Genomic DNA, 25,134 nt, shown 5'->3' on the forward strand with positions numbered 1-25,134 from the left:
GGGGGACGCCTATACCACGTAAAATAACTGATGTTAATTGTAATATGCTGACAGATTACTTGGCTTCCTTGATGTCTGCACTACAATCTTGTCGTTCACAGGTAGCTGCAGCTTTTCCTGACAACACTGAGGTGAAACCCCATGACGTTGCTCCGGGGGATCTGGTGTTTGTAAGAAATTTTGATCGGAAGACCCAGTTGGAGCCCAGGTGGAAAGCACCGAAGCTAGTCCTGCTGACCACAAGAACAGCCGTGAAAGTTGAGGGCCGCAAGGGCTGGATACATTCCAGCCACATTAAGAAATTTCATGGACTATCCTCGGATATAGACACTGTGCCCTGCACTCCCTCACAGACTGATTCAAAACTTCCTTTTGTTGAACAGAATGACTCTCAGTGCTATAAATTAAAGCTTAGGCCCAAACAGTCGAGCAATTTGATTGTTTAAGTCCTCTCCAAGGTGAAGCGGTTGAATTGTCTCCGACATGTATCCCTTGGACCTGAGTAGAGAAAATACCCGAGAAATGTTGAAACGACAGGCGTATTGTAAATCACTGCGTAGCTACTGTATGAGGACATTATTAATTTTGTTTTTATTGAGTGTTTTAATAATTATTACGAGTGTGATTTTGCACATATATCATCCTATTTCTAGACATGTTTATAATGTTGCTGCTGAACATTCTTTTAGTGACCTACCGCCACATGAATTATCTTATAGACTTGCGCTGCGCAATAACACCTTCATTAGTATGTTACATCATTCCCATCAGACTAGTAATGCCACCAATTGTTGGGTGTGTGGCCGACTCCCTCCCTATCAGAATAACAAAGGAGTTCTGCCTTTCTTTCCACATCCGTTCACACACAATGGCTCCTGTGGAGCATGGTTTAGTTTACTAAATTCCATAGACCCAGACACAGCCGTTTATCAACAACATTGGATATGGGGAAATCTGAATCTAGTTTTATTCAAAGTCTGTCATCCTAATAAGGAGGGTCGCCCCAGTAGAACAGGAACTGATCTAGAAAATGAAGTGTATAAATTAGGTAATTTTACACCTAATCTTATGATTCTGAATGTCAAATCCGAAGTTGAACTAATTCTGCCCACTATGTCAGTATTTCCAGTTAAGGGTGAATTATGTGTAAGAAAAGTTGGTTCCATACATATGGGCCATAGCCAATGCGTTACTACAATAGAATATAGTGATCAAGGTAAATCCTCATTTAGAGCTTCTCGCCATTCTTACTTTATATGTGGTCAGACGGCATATATGCGTCTGCCTCTAGATTGGGATGGTACCTGTTACATAGCATTCCTTTTACCACCTGTTTTCCTAGCTCCCCCTGATTATTATCGGAATGTTCATTTAGTACACAATAGAGAGCGAAGAGATCTCCCAGTTGTCGATTATACTGAGACGGCATGGGACAAGTATGTAGATTTCAATAAAGGTATCTTTCCCTATATAGGTACAATATCAAATAGTAAGCTGATACGTAGACTAACCAAGACTCTTGAAGCTGTAGTAAACGAGACTATAGCTGCCCTAGGCAATCTGACAGAGGAACAATCAGTGATGAGAATTGTTGTTCTCCAGAATCGTCTTGTCCTTGACGTCATCCTGGCCGATAGGGGCGGAGCTTGCAGGGTCATCGGATCCAGCTGCTGCATATTCATACCAGAAAATTCGCCATCTGTATATAAAGCTATAACACGCCTTCATAAGATTGTGAGCCAGATACACGAGAATCCAGGCACTTGGACGTGGTCCGGGTGGTTTTGGAGTGTAATATCAGCCTGGGGATGGAGAGTTCTATCGTTCCTAGGTATTGGCCTTCTTATGCTCTTCAGTTGTTGTTTATGCCTGCAATGTGGACCAGCGATTTGTGGTCTGTGTGCCACATCATGCATCCCATATCAAAGTTCTCGTTCAGAATGCCGGAAGAAGAAGGAAGAAGAAATGATGCTCCATGAGCAAATCGATGGAATGATGAAGATTGATATCTCTTGAAGGGCAAGTAGGGGACAAGGAGGGAATGTGGAAATGTGGATTTTCCTGATCAGTTATGTCCCCTATCTTGGACCCCAACGGTTCTATGTGCATGTCACAAGTACATGTATGTTCCCTCCAGTTCCAGTTTCCAAACGCAAACATATGTGCGTCCACCGTCAACATGTTCTCTGTCAGATCCGCCATCAATGGGCTGGATATTCGATTCCTAAGTATGAAAGGCCACCGACTTTATATGGCTAAGTTACTCCATTTTTACAGTTCAGGCAAGTAGGCCCGATTCTGTCCTCAAAGCCTTCCCTGCTCTCTGTCTCTGACAGCTTCAGCTTGAGCTCGCATCTGTATCCATGAACTTTGTCCTACTCCCTGTGCAGCTAACGGTGCCTGCCTCGGCCAGTTTTGCCTGCCTGCCAAGAAGCTGTATTTCACCTTCGAATTATCTACTTTGCTCTTCAGCCGATGCATTCCTGTCTAGTGATTTAGGTAAACATTTCCTTTAGCTCACAAGCAAAGGACTCGGCCTTTCCGTCCTCCTGCAAGTAATTCATAGCCCTGTTGCCATGGAAAGTTTTCTGCCCCTCGCATCTCATATAGACACTTAGACGCTTGTACACGCACACAGTCAGTATAGAATAGATTCTGTCCGAGAGTCTTTTCTTGTGGATAACATAGTTCTCTAAACATAGGATGTTAGATATGATTTGGGATTAGGTTGACTTGACCCCCCAGACTTCTCGTCTCCACATGTAGAGCTAAATGTCAAGTCCCCTTCACCCCCTAGTTGCACGTCAATCACACGTCATGCTGCTGCGCGCGCATCTATGTTAAGTATTATCTTATAGATCCACCTATGCATGATAATCAGAGCCAATCATGTTTCTTTCTGCTCCTTATTACGCCTAGTTTCGATTACGTACCACTATGTCATTTCTCTTATCAATTGTTACGCCTTTTGCATTCGTTTCATTGTAATGTATGACCTATAAAAGTTACTTCTTGTCAATAAAGTATTGTACTTCACTTCCTGAACCCTCGTGGTGACGGAACCTGAAGGCCGCCACTCGAGTCGGCCATTTTGGAATAAAGCCCATTCAGAAAATCTCTTATACCACGGATTCTGCCTCTTGTTATTCTGAGCTATTTTACTTTATTTTAGATTCCGTATGAAATTCAGTCAAGGTAAAAAGAATATTTACCACAGTCTGCTTAACTTTGGGTGAGTGTGTGACCTGGTCTGACCAAGACTTGTGTGCTTTGTTCTACAAAGCGTTCAGCGTCAACTGATACTCTGGTTGGCTCAACCACACCACCAACGAGCACTGAAGGACTCTTCGCAAGCCAGAGACAGCCCTACCCACAATCTATGAAGTTTGAAAGTTGTGCACTGTGCCTGCCTGCACAAGATGACTGACTGTCATCCAGTTCCTTTGGCCTGAGTGAAAGCTAGATGCAGCCTGGAGGGAATTGTGCTGCGACTTTCATTGACTGCCTAGGAGCAGAACAGGAACACTGATTTTAACCAACTATAATCTTTAAATGACTACTCAGATTTTTGTTGTTTTGGCCTAATTTTAAATCATAAAATACTTTTTCATTTTACTAAATTGGTCCAGGAACTTTACTGAGTGGTTTCTTGAAGCAAGTATTTTGCTGAGACAGTTAACCCTTAACATACACTCCCCGAAAGTGCCTTTAGTCTTGGTCTCGAGTACCTATGGGGTAGACAATGCTGTCTTAGGATGTCTGACAAACAGCATTTCCCTACCTAGGAGCTCATGCTGCACAGTGGTGGGAGAATTTGAACCCACTGGGTAACCCAGCTTCCTATACGATGTCAAAGCTGAAAGGCGGCAATAGCCATTTGGAGCCCTATCCAAAGTGTCAGCAGCAGAATCATACCCTCAATCAAGGAACTCGATAACATCTTCATGGCGCTCTCAAAGTAAGTCGTTGGTAAACAGCTGCAAGGAATTATAACGGCATATGTTGTTACTGCCCAAAAGAGTAGCAGCACTGGCAGTCTTCATTGCTGTTGCCTAAGTGTCAGTCTTTAATGCCCACGGAATCCAAACATTTACTTCCTTCTCTGGAGGCACCTAAGGCGAGGGAACAGTGATCTGATACTTCCTTACATCGGAGACAATGAGGTGGAGGGTTCACTCTGAGGAACAATGGATCCTGTTCTGCAGGTCTATAATTTTTGTGTAAGTTTGAAGGTACAGCTTAGTACAGAGGCAGAAGTTTAAAAAAAGTTTCATTGACAGTTCAAATATGCCTGCAACCAGTAGAAGGAGATTGTTTCAACATAGACTTCAATGAGACCTATGTGTATTCCTCCTGTGTCCAGCCGGACAAAGGAACATTTATTCTTGAATTTCAAAAAGTTTAAAACTAGGATAATGAAAAGTAATGAAACAAGGAGACAATCCTGTACCAAGTTTTCAACAAGGGAAAAGAAAGTCAGATAAAAGTAGAAAGAAATGGCAGGCAAAAGGCTTTGGGAGCAAACATGGGGGCTTACAATACAATAATCGACTTAAGTAAGCTCAGCCCAACAGAAACCACAATACATTTTCACAGTGGATACAATGTGGTACTGTTCTAGAAAGTCGACGACGTTTCGATCCCTAGCTCCTAGTGCAGTGGGATCATCGTCAGGACTCAGAATTAAGAAAAATTGCCTGGTATAAAATACAATGCCTAAGAATAGGCGGGAGAAGCTACTCGTGGTAGCGGCAAAGCGGTACTGAGGAGAGCGGTCGGTGGCTCCAGGTGAACACGTAGGAACACCATGGAGTGTGTTCCGATTGAGGGGTCAGACGCGATCGTCCGCGTGAGATAAGGAAGGTGGGCGGCAGCTGCGATGGCTACTTCTGTTTTGAAACTGAGCTTTGGTATTTGGCTTAATTGGGAAGAGGGCAATCCGCGTCTGGAGCGGACGGCAGGCGGCAGCAGCAATGGCTGTCCGTTTGAAAGTGCGAGCTCAATGGAGTCTCGACGGGACAATGAATGGCATCGTCCCGTCTACGGCTACCACGGATGCCATTCATCGTCCCGTCGAGACTCCATTGAGCTCGCACTTTCAAACGGACAGCCATTGCTGCTGCCGCCTGCCGTCCACTCCAGACGCGGATTGCCCTCTTCCCAATTAAGCCAAATACCAAAGCTCAGTTTCAAAACAGAAGTAGCCATCGCAGCTGCCGCCCACCTTCCTTTTCTCACGCGGACGATCGCGTCTGACCCCTCAATCGGAACACACTCCATGGTGTTCCTACGTGTTCACCTGGAGCCACCGACCGCTCTCCTCACTACCGCTTTGCCGCTACCACGAGTAGCTTCTCCCGCCTATTCTTAGGCATTGTATTTTATACCAGGCAATTTTTCTTAATTCTGAGTCCTGATGATGATCCCACTGCACTAGGAGCTAGGGATCGAAACGTCGTCGACTTTCTAGAACAGTACCACATTGTATCCACTGTGAAAATGTATTGTGGTTTCTGTTGGGCTGAGCTTACTTAAGTCGATTATTGTATTGTAAGCCCCCATGTTTGCTCCCAAAGCCTTTTGCCTGCCATTTCTTTCTACTTTTATCTGACTTTCTTTTCCCTTGTTGAAAACTTGGTACAGGATTGTGCCCTTGTTTCATTACTTTTCATTATCCTAGTTTTAAACTTTTTGAAATTCAAGAATAAATGTTCCTTTGTCCGGCTGGACACAGGAGGAATATACATAGGTCTCATTGAAGTCTATGTTGAAACAAGCTACCTTAATTTAGATTATGCTAAGGACCATTGTTCTTAAAATACATGAATACCCGTGGTCCTAAGCTACCTTTATCGGGTACCCCTTGTTCACCACATCACCAGTAGAAGGAGCAGCACTGAAGAAGTAAATGGAAGAGGGATAGTAAACACCTCCGATTAGACCTTCCTGAAAGGTATTTATATTGTCAGCCGGAGAAATCCTGGCTGGTGCAGAGTCTGCAAGGTTGGAAATATCTTCTGGTACTTGATCTTCATGAAGATCATGATACACAACAGTCAACAAGTAGGCACAGTTCCTTGCCTCGACATGATGGGATCACAACATCAACAGGGAACTGCACAATTTTTCATGGTGATATCTCCTCTAGAATCTCCTTCTGGAGAAGTTCTCAAAGGCGGAAATGGGAGTACTGTAGAGGGTTTTGCATCAGCTTGCTCTTCAGACCTTCCTGTTTATCCAGAGATGAACTCCTGTGGTCTGCTCTGTTCCTCGTGAAGCCCACAAAGGCAAATTTTCTTCCCGTTTTACAGGGTGAACCTGGAAAAGGCCCTGCAGTGTTTGCATCTGTCAGGAATGCGAGCTGCTTCCAGAAAAAGTATACATGGATCATGAGGATCTAATTCCACCTTTTTTCTGCTACAAGCTGGGGCACTTCACAAAAAAGGTAGCCTTTTTTTTTAAAGAAATTAAAATATTTCCTGTCCGAATTTTACTGATAAAGACTTTAATTCTCAAGGAATATCGAATAAAGCAATTTTAAAGAAGGGTTGGAAAGATTTCCAAAAGAAAAAAAGTTAGCATAGACTCCCTGATGAAGTTGAGGGTAGATTTGAGTGCTGACATTCTGACCTTAGCTCTCCATATCCATTTCTTTTGCTAGTCTGAGATCTAGAATGGGCTTGTACTATTTTTTTGGGCCTTTGTTTTTCACCAGAAGGTAGCAGGAATACATTCCTAGTCCTTCTTGGGATGGAGAAACTCTCCCCAAAGCATGCTTATGTGGAAAGACGTCCTTCACTAGGTCTTCAGAAGTACTGAATAGGAGATGCAGCCTGTCTTCCACTGAAGCCTAGGATCAGACTGTTATCTAACTAGTTTAGGTGAGACCAGTCTGTGTATTCAATGGGAGGGAAGCAAAGGCCAGGTTCAGTACTCCATGATCCTGTCACCAGGAGCTGGAAAAAATATGAACTGGAGCGCCTGCCACTGTGAGAGCATTATGGGATACTGGGAGTCCTTAAAGCTAAAATATTTCAGACTTACTTGGCTGCTGCCTATATGGCCTCTTGTATTCCTTTTGTTTCCTTTAGAAAACTTTAGAGTTTTTTCCTTTTCACCTAGTTCCTTGAGTGGCATTTATATATGTTTAATAGGGTTTACATGGTTAAATTGAATAAATGGAACTGGTCTACATAGCCTTTTTTTCAGGCTCCTAAATGGTTTTACATCAAATAAGATGTTGCATTTCGAACTAAAAGCAAATAGAAAATTACTTTTCTTTGAAAAGTGCTCTGGGATTCTCCTCTTGGGCGGGATTATTCAGTGCTTATAATTATCAATAGCGATCCCCTGATGATTTAAAGAAGGGGGTTGCTGTTTTTTCAGTTGAAGGGACCAAAATTGGCCTTACACTGTCTACGATCCCACTTTGGTGTGTCGATCCCCTGAGGGAGAACACAGAACTTACAATCATTGTATTAATATGCACCCAGGGGATTGAGGTGAATGTGCTGGTGGTGAGGGAGGAGAGGGGTGTTTAGGCGTCAGGAACGCATAGGCTTTCACTGAAGTAAATGTGGCCTGGGAGTTTGTCTCTATGTACTGCGATACGACAGATCTCACTTCATTGGCTTTGTTTAATGCACACAGCACTAGGCATGCCTCAGCTTTAGGCAGCGAGCAATGTGTTATTTGATTTCCAAACAGCTATTATAAAAATACACGTTTTATTAGTCTGCCATTCTCCAGCATGGAGCGATCACACTAGGGAACAGGCATCACCAGTAAGTGGCAGCATGAAAATGCAGTGTAATAAATGGCTTTATTGATAGAAATGCGTGACATCAGGTGCAGGCACAGCACTCCGTCTCAATGACAAGGGGGTGCCTCTTTCCCTGAAGCATGCAATGTTAGAAAAAGTATGAGATTGGCTTTGAGGATCACATAGTGAGGACGGGGCATGTCCTTTGCACGCAACAGATAATGTAGACTACGACTTGTACCCTTCCAACGTCTATAAAATGAGAACCATATACCTGGCACACAGTGACACAAAAGGCAGGCTCTACCTAAGGTCTGTGTGTAATGATGGTGAGTTTATTTTATTTGCTCAATGTCTTCCACATTCGACTAGGTACTGGAGACATAGGTGTTCTGTCCCGATCGGGGTTACCTCATTTCTGTGACAGGAGTATCAGTTGGTGCAGATGGGAGGGGTGGTGGTGAGGTGTGAGTAGAAGAAGGGTCCCATGTTCTTCTGTGCTCAGTGTTCAATCTGTAAACGGAATCAGCGCATCCACTGTCAATCTTAGCTGCAAAGATGTTATCAGTGCGATGATGATGCTCAACTGCTACAGCAGGCGCCGGCAGCATCTTTGTGCGCTGCTACAGCAGGCGCCGGCAGCATCTTTGTGCGCTGCTACAGCAGGCGCCAGCAGCATCTTTGTGCGCTGCTACAGCAGGCGCCGGCAGTATCTTTGTGCGCTGCTACAGCAGGCATCGGCAGCATCTTTGTGTACTGCTACAGCAGGTATGGGCAGCATCTTTGTGCGCTGCTACAGCAGGCGCCGGCAGCATCTTTGTGCGCTGCTACAGCAGGCGCCGGCAGCATCTTTGTGCGCTGCAACAGCAGGCATCTGCAGTATCTTTGTGCGATGCTACAGCAGGTATCGGCAGCATCTTTGTGCGCTGCTACAGCAGGCGCCGGCAGCATCTTTGTGCACTGCTACAGCAGGTATGGGCCAGCAGGCGCCGGCAGCATCTTTGTGCGCTGCTACAGCAGGCATCTGCAGCATCTTTGTGCGCTGCTACAGCAGGTATGGGCAGCATCTTTGTGCGCTGCTACAGCAGGCGCCGGCAGCATCTTTGTGCGCTGCTACAGCAGGCGCCGGCAGCATCTTTGTGCGCTGCTACAGCAGGCGCCGGCAGCATCTTTGTGCGCTGCTACAGCAGGCGCCGGCAGTATCTTTGCAGGCATCGGCAGCATCTTTGTGCACTGCTACAGCAGGTATGGGCAGCATGTTTGTGCGCTGCTACAGCAGGCGCCGGCAGCATCTTTGTGCGCTGCTACAGCAGGCGCCGGCAGCATCTTTGTGCGCTGCAACAGCAGGCATCTGCAGCATCTTTGTGCGATGCTACAGCAGGTATCAGCAGCATCTTTGTGCGCTGCTACAGCAGGCGCCGGCAGCATCTTTGTGCGCTGCCACAGCAGGCGCGGGCAGCATCTTTGTGCACTGCTACAGCAGGCATCGGCAGCATCTTTGTGCACTGCTACAGCAGGTATGGGCAGCATCTTTGTGGGCTGCTACAGCAGGCATCTGCAGCATCTTTGTGCGCTGCTACAGCAGGTATCGGCAGCATCTTTGTGCGCTGCTACAGCAGGCGCCGGCAGCATCTTTGTGCGCTGCTACAGCAGGCATCGGCAGCATCTTTGTGCGCTGCTACAGCAGGTATGGGCAGCATCTTTGTGCGCTGCTACAGCAGGCGCCGGCAGCATCTTTGTGCGCTGCTACAGCAGGCATCTGCAGCATCTTTGTGCGCTGCTACAGCAGGTATGGGCAGCATCTTTGTGCGCTGCTACAGCAGGTATGGGCAGCATCTTTGTGCGCTGCTACAGCAGGCGCCGGCAGCATCTTTGTGCGCTGCTACAGCAGGCGCCTGCAGCATCTTTGTGCGCTGCTACAGCAGGCATCGGCAGCATCTTTGTGCGCTGCTACAGCAGGTATGGGCAGCCTCTTTGTGCGCTGCTACAGCGGGCGCTGGCAGCTTCTTTGTGCGCTGCTACAGCTGGCGCCGGCAGCATCTTTGTGCGCTGCAACAGCAGGTGCCGGCAGCATCTTTGTGCGCTGCAACAGCAGGTGCCGGCAGCATCTTTGTGCGCTGCTACAGCAGGCATCAGCAGCATCTTTGTGTACTGCTACAGCAGGTATGGGCAGCATCTTTGCGCGTATCAACTGCAGGCGCCGGCAGAATCTTTGTGTGCTGCTATAGCAGGCATCAGCAGCATCTTTGTGCGCTGCTACTTTGTGCGCTGCTACAGCAGGCAACGGCAGCATCTTTGTGCGCTGCTACAGCAGGCACCGGCAGCATCTTTGTGCGCTGCTACAGCAGGCACCGGCAGCATCTTTGTGCGCTGGGACACTGCCATCTGAAATCGAGGTGTGGATAGATCTTATCTGGAAGAATGAAAAGGTTGATAGCCTTTCTCCTGCCCTTGCAGTTATTGTTAAATCCTGAGGTCTGTCTTAATTAATAACCATTATTGTGTCCACGTGTGTATAAGTTGACTTCCTTTCCTAACTTTCTCTTTCAATATACTTGTTCTATTATCAACTAATTCCTGCGTCACATACAATAGTCCTTTGTAATTTGTTCAATTGGCTCCGGAATTTCAGTCTTTGTGGATTTTCCTAGCTCTCCCTCCCCTGAGGGCAGTGTTATATGCTGCTGCCAGACTGGTTGTGGGTCCACGTTCATTGACCACATTACCCCAATCTTGTGAAAACTCAATTAACTGGCACTTTCTACTCTACTTTCGATTCAGTTTCAGGTGCCTTGTCTGGCCCATCAAGCAATGTATGATGGAACTCTACCTAACTTTCCTCTCAGACTATAGGCCTCGGGGACTGTGGAGCAGAGAGGAGGTTCCGAAGTCCAGGAAAGTTTAATCGTGAAAATGTTCTCTCTTGGGGCTGCTGCTGCTCTCATCTGGAACTCTCCTGCGTCTTCACCGGGGTTAATTGTCTAGGTTCATTTTTAGGTCGAGGACTACCGGTCTGCCGAAGGCAGAACCGGAAGTCGGAAGATTTAATGTTTTCTAGAGTGGCTATTTAGCCCGCCTCTCTTTTAGCTTCTCCTCCATTGGCTGGCTTCCTAAACGGAGGCCAGCTATTGGAGGAGAGAGCCGTCCCTCCAAATAGGCTCCGTCTTTTTCAGATTCGGGGGCGTGTTCCTTGCTGTTCTTTCCACTTTTTAGCCACACCCTTTTAGAACAGCAGGAACACGCCCCCGAATCCGAAAAAGTTACGATTCTTCCATCCGCCATTTTATTGCTGTCCTCTGGCCGTGAGGATCTTCGTGCTGTTGTGCGTATAGTTAAGGCATTTCGCCTGTTTGTTCGTCCTTGCTCTTTTTTTTTTTTCCAGTCGCCTTTAGCAAAGTCAGCCGTGTCAAAGTCAGCCGTGTGTTTACTTTCGGGCCGTGAGGATCTTCGTGCTGTTGAGCGCGTGCACAAAAGGCTCTTATCTACAATTCGGTGATCGATTGGCGAAATTACAGCAATCTGTGCTCCATCTAATGAGGAAGCCGCTTGCACGTCCCCTTAATGCGCCTGTCAGCGGCGGCATGGTCGCTGCATCCGAAACCACTACGTTGTTAAATGTATTTTCTTCCGAAATGGCACCTAAAAGATTTCAGAAACAGAAGTTCCGAATAAAAACGAGCGTGCACGGAGGGGGCCTTCTCCAGAAGAGAAAAAGTGCACAAAAAGAATACATTTTCAGCTCCCGGGAAGAGGCTGAGTATAATCGACGGATGGCCCCTCCTCTCATCCCACTGAGATCTCGTCTGCTCTAGCTGCAAACAAGGAATGGCGCGTGCCTGGCACCCAGGCATGAGATGCCGCGGCGTACTGGGCATTAAAAGGTCTTCAAAAACAATTGGTTGGAAATTTGGAATTTTGTGCACTGTTCCGAGAGCGGCGATGTTATTATGCTGCCTAGCTCTCACACAGACCCACACAAACAACAAAACCGTCCACTGCTTGGAGAGCTCGTCTCGGGGGCTGCCTCTCGCCCATGCAGTACCGCACAATATCCAGCAGGGGGAAGCAGTGTAGTAGTAGTTCTCATCCGAGCCCTCAGGCCAATCCCATGGCACGTTACACACTCTTACTTTAAGGCAAGTTTGTAACTCTTCATTTTGATATTAAGTTGCTTAAAAACCAACAGTAGGGTAGCTAATAATTTTGAGCTAATGGGTGTGCGCCAATTTATAGGAAATCGTTCGTCAGAATCCAGAAACAGTTGCTTACAGACGTTGGTATTTATGAACTGGGTTTAGGCATGAGTGTTTACATAGCGCCGGACTATGATTTGAATGGCTTCTAAGCGCTGCCGTCAGGTTCAGATGCTCCGGGGGGCCTTGCGCAATTGTGGGAAGAAAGGTGCAGGAAATGAAATTGCCCAACACGTCAGTCGCTTTTTTTCACACACTCAGAGGTGAGAGATGGATTGCAGCTGGGTTTGATACACCCCCTCCCCCCTCCCCACCAGACACATGCGCACGCACATCCAGACACTGGCATTTCTTTCACTGGATCCAGGGACCTTACTTCAATTGATCCAACCGAACGCAGCAGAACCACAACTCCCAGAATGCACAGTGCTGGTAAACAAACATCACTTAGCACTGCGTCCTGGTGACCCGGGGCCGTCTGGTCCTTATCAGCAGCAGGGGGCTGTAATGTTTCAACCCCCTGGGCTGTCAATACCACCTTTTGGGAAAAGCAGACGTCTTTTGTGGCCATGTATTTCCGGTCGTAGACTGTGTAATTACACAGAGAGCGTCTGGTATAGCACCTCTGCTGTTTCTAGGTGCTACGAACAGCTGGTGTCACTATGACCCAGAGCGATGGTGCTCAATATACTGACCCCGGCAGGAGGAGGGCTGGGAGTTGATCCTGAAGTGTGACCTGCAGTGACCGCAGATGTCAGCAGCGAGCGCCGAACCGCCGCGCCCTCACCTCACGATGGGCAGGTACAAGCAGCCAGGGAGCCTCGGGACTGGCTCCTTCCCAGGCCTGGCTCAGGGCCACTCCCTCCCCACAGGAGGCATAAAGACCGGGCCGAGGCTCCCCACCAGACACATGCGCACGCACATCCAGACCAGGGCATTTCTTTATTAACTCACTTTAATATCGAAACCAAAACTCGAGCTTCCAGCAACTGGAGGTCTCCCATCCAAGTACTAGCCAGGCCCAGGCCTGCTTAGCTCCGAGATCAGGCGAATGCAGGGTGGTAAGGCCCTGGCCTGTAAAGCAGATTAATTACTTGCTTCAGCATCTGCAGGCGCAGTGCCGACATGCCAGAGTTGCCTTTTCACAGGTCTGGCGGCATTGCCCATCGCCGGGATTCCATCACATCCTCTCCCAACGGCGCACCACAGCCGAACCCGCTGGGCCGTGGTACACTTTGCTGTTAACGGTTGCCTGTAAATGATCTGGTTTAATTTGAAGCTGTATGCAGCTCCGCATATGCCTCATAATGTATGTTGGGTGGCTCTGTATTTGTATGTGGGTGACTGTGTATGTGTGTGGCTTTGTATCTGTATGGCTCTGTATATGTGTGTGAGTAGCTCTGTATGTGTGTATGGGTGGCTCTGTATGTGTAGATCAATGACATAGTGTATGTCTACATCTATGTGACTAGGTCTATATGTCTATGTAGTTGATTCTCTCTCTAAAACTACCTCACTATCTCTCTACCTCTCTCTCTCTCACTACCTCACTCTCTCACTACCTCTCTCTCTCTCACACTATCTCAATCACTCTCTCTCACTAACTCACTCTCTCTCTCTACCTAACTATCTACATCACTCTCTCACTCACTACCTCAATCACTCTCTATCTCACTACCTCACTCTTTCTATCTCACTAACTCACTTTCACTCTCTCTTTCACTACCTCTCTCTATCTCACAACATCACTCTATGCTTATATATCACTACCTCACAACATCCCTCTCCCTCGCTACCTCACTCTTTCACTACCTCACTCTCTCTATCTCACTACCTCACTCTCTCTCTCACTACCTCACTCTCTATTTCAATACCTCACTCTCTCTATCTCACTACCTCACTCTCTCTCTGCTAATGCAATAGGTATCACATATGCAAAAAAAAGCTAATGCCAATAGAAATGACAATGCCATTTATTTAGGGATACAAAAATGATACAAAAATAATGAGCAATACCAATAGCTCTACCTATAATATTGCCGAGACCATTGCATTGTAAATGCTTGTTTAAATTAGGCACTAAAATAAGAACCCCGGCTTCACTATATGGGTTGGGTTTTATATTTTTTAATGTACTTTACTGTGTTGAATTGTTTGTTATTAATGTGCATATTGTAAAACACTCACATGCCCTTTGTCCCTGTTTTGAAATAAATAAATACACCAGACGTATGGTTGTATGTCATTACAACGCATTCGGTGGCAACGCATGCCTTTACTACGCATGCGTTACAACGCGAATGCCATTACCACGAATAACATTTACCACGAAAATGCATTTACCACGCATATCAGTAAAGGCATTTTCGTGGTAAATGTTCTTTTTTTTTTTTTATAATACCCCTGTACGACCCCTCACCCTTTTTCTTCTAATAAATTTCCCTGCCCTCAACATTAAATATGTTTCCCTGTGCAATTCCCCCACCCACAAACCCTTAAATTTACTCCTTCGATACACGTCCCCCTCATTACTTAAACTAAATTCCCCCTTACCTCGCTACGTCCTCTCTTCTTTGTAAGCTCTTCCCGTCTGCGTCGCACGTCATTCAGACGAAGCGGAAGTGTCTTTCCGTTTCCTCTAACGACGCCGATTGCCTCCACATCGATGGAATCAGGTTTTTTTTTTAAGGGGGGGGGGGGGGGGGAGACCCCCCCAACCTCCCTTTTTTAATATTACCTTTAGCACACATGCCTTTACTACGTATCTCGCAGTAAAGATATGCGTGGTAAAGGCTTTCGTGGTAACCCTGCATGCGTTGTAATGCATGCGTGGTTAAGGTTATACGTGGAAACGGCCGCGTTGTACTGGCCGTTTCCCCAGACGTATTAGGCCTGGCTCAGGGCCGTTTGATGAAGATTAACATGACATAGGTGGATAACATGAAAGACAATTCACCGAAATGTGGTAGTGACCAAGGTAGCAAAAAGCAGGCAGGGGTGTGTCCATCCTGACAAATGAGCGAATTTGAACGGCGAATCGTTCCTCGGTCCCTAAGCAGACACCAGTGGATGAGCGTTCTGACCTGCTCAAGTACACACAAGCAGTAGTGACAAGCGCGCAGCGCTGTACGCACCAGGCTTACGGCCCAGGGACCCAGGTCTAGGAACCGCCCCAACAGATCCAGAGCTCGCAGTCGGTGCACCTGGCTGAGCAGCACCTGCGGGGGAAAGAGGCACATGTTAGAGGGTAGTACGGCACGGAATGGTCAATGGTAACAGACTAGCACACCAGTCAGAAGACACTTATTAAAGAGATACCTGCTGCAATCTTCACAAGAATTCCTTTGGCTACGTGTTGTGTATACAGCAAAGGCGGGCCTTTAGGTCAATTCAGAACATTCACAGAATCTATAACTCAGTGCTTTAAATGGGAAAAAACAAGTTCAGGAACTCATTAAAATGAGCTAGAGCTGTAGTGAGGGGGCGGGGCTAGGGGCAAGACATGATGATACTTAACTACTTCTATATTAGTTGCAGCACATACCAAAACACATGAGAAATGTGCTTATAAAAACAAAGCAGGTTAGCTCATTACACAAAATGAAAGAGAAATGCGATAATATGTTAACATTTCCTTTTTTTGCAATAGTTGCACCTTCTTAATGTCATGTTGTTAATTGCCGTTTGGCACAATACTATATATTCTTGAGCACGCGAGTAGGAAGAAACTGAAAATAACCCCGTCGCACCAAAGTTCTTATGGCACCAAGCAAATGAAGCAACTCATCATGACCCTCCCCAGAAGATATCTCTGGTCTCTTCCATCAATCTATCCATTCATCCTTTCATCCTACCATTTACCTGCTGATGTCCACCATTTAACCTTTACATTCTATCGTCTATTCAGTCTTTCATCAATCATTCAGTTTTTCACCATTCCGTCTATACACCCTTCATATCCAAACCTATCCATCCATCTCCAAACCTATCCATTCATCCTTTCACTTATCCATCTCTTTATCCACCCTTTCCTTCATCCATCAATCCTTTTGCTTATCCATCAACCCTTTCACTCCTTTATTCTATCCACCCTTTCACTCAATCCCTCCTTTCACTCATCCATCATCCACCCTTTCATCCATCCTCCCTACCTTTCATTCATACATCCAAACTTTCACTTATCCACCCATCATCCCTCTTTTATCCAATCTTCCACCCTCTCTCCCCCATGCATGCTTTCAATCATCCATCCATATATACATCCACCCTTGCTCACTCATCCATCCACTCCCTCATCCACTCACTCATCCACCCACCAACCCTCACTTTTACGTTATTTATGAATCTTTGTCGCAGAGCAGACATGTACAAACAAAGTGACACATTTTCTTCAAAATACCTCCTGAGAGTGGCTTGATTCTCTCTCTCTTTCACTTTTTTTCTTACAAAAACAGGCATACACACAAACATTGCAGACACACAAAAGACTCGGGTATGACAAAAGGCATTTTTTCTCTTCACCTACTATGGCTTTTTTAATTGCCACCAGGGCCGGACTGGCCATAGCCTGATTGTGCCAGGGGACTGCCATGATTCCTGTGCTTGCACGAATGCACAGGATAGTGTGAATGTGATTGACAGCACAGGGTCTGAACGGACCTTGCTCTGTCAAGCACAGCGTGATGGTGAGCACCCGGACATTATTCAAATGAGCCCTGCGGAATAGCTCAGATGGGGCTCACATCGGTGCTGCAGAAGCGGCGCCTTGGCTGCCAGGGAAACTTACTACTTCTGCTCACCAGCACTGCCAATGAGCCTACCTTTTCATGAGTACCAGTACTCTCCAGAGCAGTAGAGAAGTGCCGATACTCACAGCGATATATCTAAGAAGTGCAGGTACTCAGTACCGGTGAATACCAGCCCATTTAAAGCACTGCTATAACTTCAGTTACATCCAGGTTCCAGGTTCCAGGTTTAAGGTCTTTATTTCGATAATAAAATCATAAAAGACAGCAAAATTAATGCATACAGTTTGAACCATGCATTTCAATCACCATATACTGTACAGTTTACAAATATTTTTTGCACACAATAAAAGCTATATATTTAAAAAAACCCTTGTTAAACATCCCATTTGTATTTAGACAATCCATCTATATAAATTTTTTAAAAGCATAAAATCAGTCGATAAAAACCATCTTAAAATACTATACAATGTCCATCTTTGGAATGAAAAGTTTTAAATACAATTCGGATGAGCAATCATTTCTATCTGTTTGTTAGCTCTAATAATCCAAACCCAGCCAAGGAATTTCGCTGTGCTCACCACAAACAACTCTGAGGTATTCGTCTTCAATGCCCGAATGGCCTCCACAGAACTACTGCAAGTAAGGCGTTGGAACAGAGGTTTTATCCATTTTCTACGTGGGTCTTTATACATGGGACAGGCAAATAAAAGGTGGCCCTCAGTCTCCTTATGGCCAGGACACCATTTGCAAAATTCGGTTGCTCCAGTACCCCAATTTTTAGTAAATGAATTCAAGGGCAGAGATCCCACCCGAAACTGATGGTAGAGTTTCTTGTCAAGGGGTCTGGTAATGATATCCCAGTAGTTCTCACGGGAGGGATCCAACTTATTAGCCAGGAACCTTCCTGTTAAACTTGTAGAACTAGAAGCGGACACTAGGGTTTGCCGAACTGAGGCCCAGTACAATGCTTTAAATTCTTGTTTGGTGGGAAACACATTGGTTCCTGGAGACACCCACAGCTGTTCCAATCCCATTTCCACCAGAATGGTTTTTACCATGCGTAGCCATGGAATTCTCCCGGAGCCCTCAATGGACCTAACTTCTACAAGTTCATTAGCAAATATGGCTAGGTCGGGAGAAGACCAAATCCGTCTCCAAAGGGCTACCAATCTAAACCTCGCCATCTCATTTATTGGATTACATCCTAAGTCCAAACAAAGGGGTATAGATGGAGTTGATTGCGGTAGCCCCACTAAACTCCGCAAGAACTTGCACTGTGCTTTGAACAGACTAGAAAGGTCCATATACGCCCAGAGATCTGCTCCATATAAAATAGCAGCGTTAATCCTTGCGTCATAAATTTTTAGCGCTGTGAGCACACGTTTAGTGATCGATCTCCTTTGTTCCCTAAGGAGACAGCCAGTTAGGCGGGCCAGTTTAAGCTGCTGTTCGACAACCTGCTCCTTCCATCGCAGGCGAAAGTCTAGGGTAACCCCTAGGTAGGTCATATGATCTACTTGTTCCAAGTTAGCCCCACCCATCCTTACCGAGCTCCGAACCGAAGTGTTCTTAGTGAAAACCATGAACTTAGTTTTGCCCACGTTTACCTTCAAATCATTGATGACACAGAACTCCTCAAAGCGGTTCAGAGCCCGCTGTAAACCGCTTCTAGTCTTAGAGAGGAGCAGAGTGTCATCAGCGAAGATAAGCATGGGGAACTTCTTCCCAGTTAGGGAGGGAGCATCAGTGGGGAAGGCCTTGAAAACATTTACTACCTGGTCAATAAATAACAGGAAGAGTGTGGGTGCCAGGACACACCCCTGACGAACCCCACGTGTTACTGGGAAACTGTTCGTCACTTGTCCTTGACCTCCCCACCGGACCCTTGCAGAATTGTCCTCATGCAGTTTAACAATTAAATCCAGGAGGAGGAGCCTAGCGCGCAACCAAGATGGCCGCGTAGGTGCGAGGCTCCCGAGGACCTCCGCGACCTCCTGAATTAATCCTGGCGATATCCTGTCCTTGTTGAGGGGACTGTGTTGGGGAACCGGAGCTGAGGCGCCACCCGTTTTTTGGGCTCGAATCGGACCCCGGACGCCGGTGGGAGCGTCGATCGAAGGTTGTGGCCTTCTCCTCGCCGGCCCCCCGGATTGGAGTAGTGGGGCGATCCGGGGACAAAGTGAATAACAGCGGCGAACGGGGCTGGGCGACTGGCGTACCCCGCACTTTCACTTTCGCTTTTGCGCCCTCCTAGCTCTCAAGCGGGGTCGGACTGCGGAGCGGGGTGTGGTGGTGTGGCCTTGTCCAGGAGCCCGGCTGACCCGCCGGCGGTGGGTTGACCCGCGGTTCGGTGGTCGCCCCTGCCCCCCCCCTGGCACCCGTGACTTGGTATAGCGGCCCGTTTGGGGTGCTTGGCACGACGGTGGCAGAGCCAGCATGTCCACCAAACAAGATGGCGACCGGGCGAAGGTGAAGACGACCCGCCGTGGCACGGCGCACCAGGCCAACAGTATGGACCGCTACACGCTCCAGAAGGGTTCTCCGGAGACATCGCGTGCATCCCCGGTGGGCCCGACGGAGGCATCCGCTCATCCGGTGGATCTGACCCTCCGGGACGTCATGGGCGCCATCGCAGAGATGAAGGCCTCGGTGGACCAGCGTTTCGACACCTTAGCGCAAAAAATAGACTCGGTCCTGGTGGATGTGAGCCTTGTGAGGGCAGACTTGTCCAAAACAAACGACCGAGTCGACTCCCTGGCCCACACCACAACGAGCCTCACGACAGACGTGGTGGCCCTCCAGAAGGAGGTGCGCCGGCTTGGCCAGGCGAGCGCCCTGATGGACCGGCGACTGGAGGACCCCGAGGGTCGGGCCCGGAGGAATAATGTCCGTATTGTGGGGGTGCCGGAGGGACGAGAGGCAGAGGCGGCGGATCTTTTCGTGGAAGAGTTGATCCTGACCCACCTCCAGCCCCGGGGGCTGAGTAAGCTTTTTGCGGTGGAGCGTGCTCACCGGGTCCCCGGGGGCAGACCTAAGACTGGTGCCCCGCCGCGGCCTCTCATTGCCCGGATTTTTAATTTCCGGGACAGAGATGCTATCCTCCAGACCTCCAGACAACAGGGACCGGTCAAGCTTGACAACATGGAGGTACATTTCTACCCAGACTTTACCCCGGCGGTCCAGAAGCAGCGGCAGAGCTTTCTTGGTGTTAAACGTCGCCTAAGGGACCTGAACCTCAAGTACTCAATGCTCTTTCCAGCTAAGCTGAGGGTAGAGGTGGATGGTCGCACGCACTTCTTTGACCGGCCCGAGGCGGCTGGGGACTGGCTGGACACTCTGCCTGGAGATCGGGGCCGGGGGGGCGGGGGGGGCGCGGCTGGCGAGGAGGGCCCGCCGGAGCAGAATTGAGGGGTGACTGCATAGGCCTTGCTCTGGACGTTGTTCCTTCACCATTTATTGATTGCGTATTTTCCCCTCCTATGGAGGTCGTGCGGGGTCTGTTGGGGGCTTCCCTCCTCCTCTGGGGGACTAGTTAGTATTTTAGCTATGGGGCGACAGGCACACTGCACTTTGGGGGGGCTGTCTGGGCTCATGCAGGGGTGCAGGGAGGGGGGAGTTTTGTTGGGACCAGGGGGTGGGGGGGGGTGTGTTGTTTGTTAGCACCGCAGGGCAAACCCGCTACTATGTTGTTGTTTCTAGGATGCTCGATGGGGGACGACCGATTGTTTCGACGTATGATGGGGGGTAGGGATTTGGCTGTGTTGTCATGGAATGTTAACGGCCTGGGGGATAGGATTAAGCGTGGTGTGGTCCTGCAGTACTTAAAACGTATTTCACCAGATGTTGTCTTCCTGCAGGAGACGCACCTTATAGGTAACTCCTTTCATGCAATGAACCGGCGGGGATATCGTTTGGCGGCCCATTCTGGCTTCACCTCGGGCTCGCGGGGGGTGGGTATTATGATCAAGAACTCGCTCCCGTTGGAGATTGATGAGGTGCGCCATGATGAGAGGGGACGCTACACGGTTCTGGTGGGAAGAATGGAGGGTAGAGTGTTTATCTTTATATCAGTGTACGTCCCGCCTGGGTTACAAGCCACCACATTTGCGGACCTGGGGCGCCTCCTTCTGGACCTTCCGAGTGGCCTGCTGGTGGTTGGAGGGGATTTTAATGCGGTAGCCTCTGGGTCTATGGATCGCCATCCCCCTAGGGACCTCCCCCGGGCACAGGCGTGGCTGCCCGGCCTTCTGGACACGCTGGGCCTGGTGGATTGCTGGCGATTAAAGCATCCTGCATTGCGACAGTACACCTTCCACTCGGGTGCCCATGGTAGCCTCTCGCGGCTTGATTACATCCTTGTCCCGGCGGCCCACGCAGGGAGGGTGGGGGAGGTGCGCCATCTGGCGCGGGGTATCTCAGACCACTCCCCATTGTTGTTGCATCTCGATGTCTTCCCGAGGGGGGATGGCAGGGTGGCCCCAATCAATGCATGGTATTTGCGCGACCCCACCATTCGTGCTGATTTGATCAAATCCCTACAGCGATATTTCGATGAGAATGTGGGGTCGGTCTCTTCGGCCATCTCCCTGTGGGAGGCATTCAAGGTAGTCCTTAGAGGGGAGGCCCTCTCCTTTATCTCCCATGCCCGGCGGCGCGAGCGGGAGGAGGTGACCCGGGTAGAGGCCGAGATTGCAGAACTGGAGGGTGACCTGGGAAGCGGGGTAACAGACGACAAGTTGCATGTTCTACACCTAAAGCAGGCGGCCTATCGGGCCCTCGTCACGGAGGCGGCCAGGGGCCTCAGTAGAGAGCAGCAGGGGCGATTGTATGATGTGGGTGATAAGGCTGGCAAATTGATTGCGTGGTTGGATAAGAGGGAGAGAGCGAGCCGTGTGGTGCCTTTGATTGAGAGTGTTGATGGTGCGTGTGTCACTGAGCCGGAAGCCATTGTCTCCTGCTTCGCGGATTATTTCCGCGAAGTCTACTCCCCGGTTTCCCCCTGCTCGGAGGCAGACTCCCATGCCCTGCTTCGGGACATCGCACTGCCCTCCCTAACGGTGGAGGACAGGGATTCGCTGGACGCCCCTCCCACCTCGGACGAAATTGCCTTGGCTATTCGCTCGGTTGCATCCGGCAAGGCCATGGGCCCCAATGGTATTCCCATCGAGCTCTACAAGCTACGCCCGAATGTGTTGGCGCCCCACCTGCGCGCGATGTTCCTGGCGGCCCACTCGCGGGGTTCCCTCCCGCCGGACCAGCGTCTAGCCACAATTGTGGTGATCCACAAGGAGGGGAGGCCCCGTGAACGGGTCACATCCTATAGGCCGATTTCGCTTTTGAACGCGGAGCCCAAAATCCTCGCCAAGGTGTTGGCCAACAGGTTGGTTGGCGTGGTGGGCGATTTGGTCCACCAAGACCAATCTGGCTTTATACCGCACCGCAACACGGCGCTCAATTTGCGGCGCTTGCACGGGGTGCTCGCGCGTGTCCCATTTGTGCGGGAGCCGGCCATCTTGGCGTCCTTGGACGCCACCATGGCGTTTGATACGCTTGAATGGCCATACATCTGGGCGATGCTGGCAAAATTCGGGTTTGGCCCGGGTTTCATTAGTTGGGTCAAATTGCTATATTCGGGCCCATTGGCGCAGGTGGTAGTGAATGGGCGAGTCTCGGCCCCATTCGCGCTGGGGAGGGGTACGCGACAGGGCTGCCCCCTGTCGCCTCTCCTGTTTGCCCTGGCCCTGGAGCCCCTGGCGGAGTGGCTGCGGTGGCACCCTTCTATCCGTGGTCTCCGCTGGACCCCCGAGCATGAGGACCGTGTGTCCCTCTATGCTGACGATATCCTTCTGTATCTCGCCTCCCCGCGTAAATCACTGATCGTCCTGGTTGATGTTTTGCGTTCATTCGGTCGCAACTCAGGCCTGGTCATCAACTGGGCGAAATCCTGTGTATATGTGCTTTCCGGGGAGGCTCCGGCCCTACCACGGGACTGTCCGATCCAGATTGCCTCCCGAGGTTTTCGGTACCTGGGTATCTATATCACTCTTGACCCGGAGGCCCGCTATGAGCGGAATTTGTTACCCCCCCTCCGGCGTTTGAGGGAGGACGTGGTGCGCTGGCGGCGTCTGCCGCTCTCGCCGCTCGGCCGAGCGGCCTTGTTTAAAATGATGTCCCTGCCACGCTTCCTCTACGCCCTCCAGAATACTATGGACTTGGTCCCGGCACGCTATTTCCGTGAGGTGGAGGGCCTCCAGCGGCGCCTGTTCTGGGACGGGAGGCCGCGCATTGCTCTGGCTAAATTGACGCTCCCGTGGTACGATGGGGGGGTCGCCCTCCCTGACATTAAACGGTATTACTGGGCCTCCCAACTAGCTGCAATTAATCATGGCCTTTACGGGCCCGCCTTGAACCCGGCATTTGAGATGGATAAGATGCTCCTGCCCGGTGGCGATTACAATCGAGCGCTCTACGCTGGCGTGCCCGACTCCCGTTTGACGGGACCGACGCGTGTTATGGTGCGTGTCTGGCACGCGGCTAATGCAGCTATGGGGTGGAAGGACCGTTTGACCCGGGCGTCACCGCTGTATGCGTCTGAGAGGTTGGGCTCCCTGTGGACGTCGAAGGGCTTCGAGAAGTGGGACACGATCGGAATCAGCACGGTGGGAGATCTCTGGACGAGGGGGGGATTCAAAACTTTTGAGACGCTGCAGGCGGAGTTCCAGCTGCAGGGCAGTGAGTACTTTCGGTACCTACAGGTCCGCCATGCGCTGGGCTCCGTCTTCCCGGATGTCGCATCCATTCCGGAGTCTTCCCCCCTGGAGGACAGAGTCCTAGATGGCCATGTCCCGGACAGCACGATCTCCCTCATATACAAAAAACTGATCAACGATAGATCGTGCCTGCTTACTAGTCTCCGCGAGGCTTGGGTTGCCGACGGGCTGGAGCTGGACGATGAGGATTGGATTTCCGCGGTGGCCTCTCCGAAAGAGGTGGCCATCCCGGCTCGCCTTCGTTTCGTCCAGCTCAAGATCCTTCACCGGGTTTACGTGACGGGGCCAAGGCTTCTGCGTATGGGTTTTGCTGGTGACGGAATGTGTAAGCGTGGCTGTGGTGCGTTGGCGACTTTCATGCATATACTGTGGGAGTGCCCGAAGGTGGAGCGATTCTGGCGTGGTGTGCATGAGGTCCTGCGTGTGGTGACGCGTGTTGCGCTGCTGCCTGAAGCGAGGAGATGCTTGCTGAATGTATGGGAACCGAATGACTATTCGGTCCCGCAGACGCGGTGGGTGACTCTGGGATACATGATAGCCAAGCGCGACATTGCTCAATTGTGGGGATCCCAGAGGCCCCCTGCGGTGTCGGCCTGGAAAGAGCATATGGATTGGTGTATGTTTCGTGAAAAGGTGGTGTATGTGGCGAGAGGTAAGCCTGGGGCGTGGGTGAAACTCTGGGGCCCCTGGAACGCCTACCGCGGGGGTATTTGTGAGCCACCACTGCTACCGGCTGCCTCGCCTGCTCCGTCTCCCTAGATGGCCCCCCTCCCTCAGCCGCGGGCGCGCGGTCCCCCAGTCCCTGATCTATTCCCATTCCCCTCTCCAGAGTTCTGCTGCTGGTTTGGATCCCCCACTTATGGAGCACGTGCTGTTATTTTGGATCGCGGGTTGCCCTGCGGGTGTGGTTTTTTGGTGTTGTTTTGTTTCAAGAAAAGGGAACCGTACTGTGGGCTTGGAGCTGTGTGGCCTGCACCATTGATTACTCCTGTTTCACTGCTCTGCACTGCCTAGAGACTTTTACTGTATGTGTGCAATATGTTTTTGTCATTCTAGCGGCCGGCCGGATGGTTGTAGGCCCATACCTGTAACTTTTACGAACTGCAATAAACGGTTTAAAAAAAAAAAAAAAAAAAAAAAAAACAATTAAATCCAATAGTTCCAAGGGCAAACCCAAGTCTCTCAAGACACGCCACAGTTTAGCCCTCGGGACCATGTCAAAAGCCGCCTTTAGATCAATAAAAGCGGCGAAAATTTTTCCCCCGCCCAACAGCACCACCTTCCAGTAAATCAGACAAAGTCTTTACACCTGGTCGATGGTGCTGATACCAGATCTGAAGCCTGCTTGCATGGGAGACAAAATGCCCTCAGAGACCATCCAGCCCTGGACTCTACCTAAGACCATTCGTGCAATGACCTTTTGAAGAGAATCAATAAGGCTGATCGGGCGATAGTTGCCCGGATTAGACCGATCTCCTTTTTTGTAGATTGGAAGGATCTCAGCCCCCTTCCAGCTCTTTGGGATTCTAGCTCCTTTAGCAATTGCGTTGGCTAGCCTGGTAATGTACGGTACCCAAAGTTCTTGGTTGGCTTTAAACAAGTCAGCGGGGATTAGGTCCATCCCCGGTGCTTTCCCCCGCTGAGTCAAACCCAGGGCCAAT

At 49.5% G+C, this 25,134-nt stretch overlaps 1 protein-coding gene across 2 annotated transcripts in view; it reads right to left on the minus strand.

Moving 5' to 3' along the window:
• RPTOR (regulatory associated protein of MTOR complex 1) overlaps positions 1-25,134 on the minus strand; it is a 1,825,560-nt gene that overhangs the window by 585,335 nt on the left and 1,215,091 nt on the right. For both annotated transcript variants that reach the window (XM_085617419.1, XM_085617418.1), the window contains exon 12: positions 15,090-15,173. In XM_085617419.1, coding sequence (XP_085473545.1) covers positions 15,090-15,173 — 84 coding nt within the window. The remainder of the gene's footprint in view (positions 1-15,089; positions 15,174-25,134) is intronic.

The sequence above is a fragment of the Triturus cristatus genome, chromosome 7, assembly GCF_964204655.1.
Source record: "Triturus cristatus chromosome 7, aTriCri1.1, whole genome shotgun sequence".
In the NCBI taxonomy this organism is placed as follows: domain Eukaryota; kingdom Metazoa; phylum Chordata; class Amphibia; order Caudata; family Salamandridae; genus Triturus; species Triturus cristatus.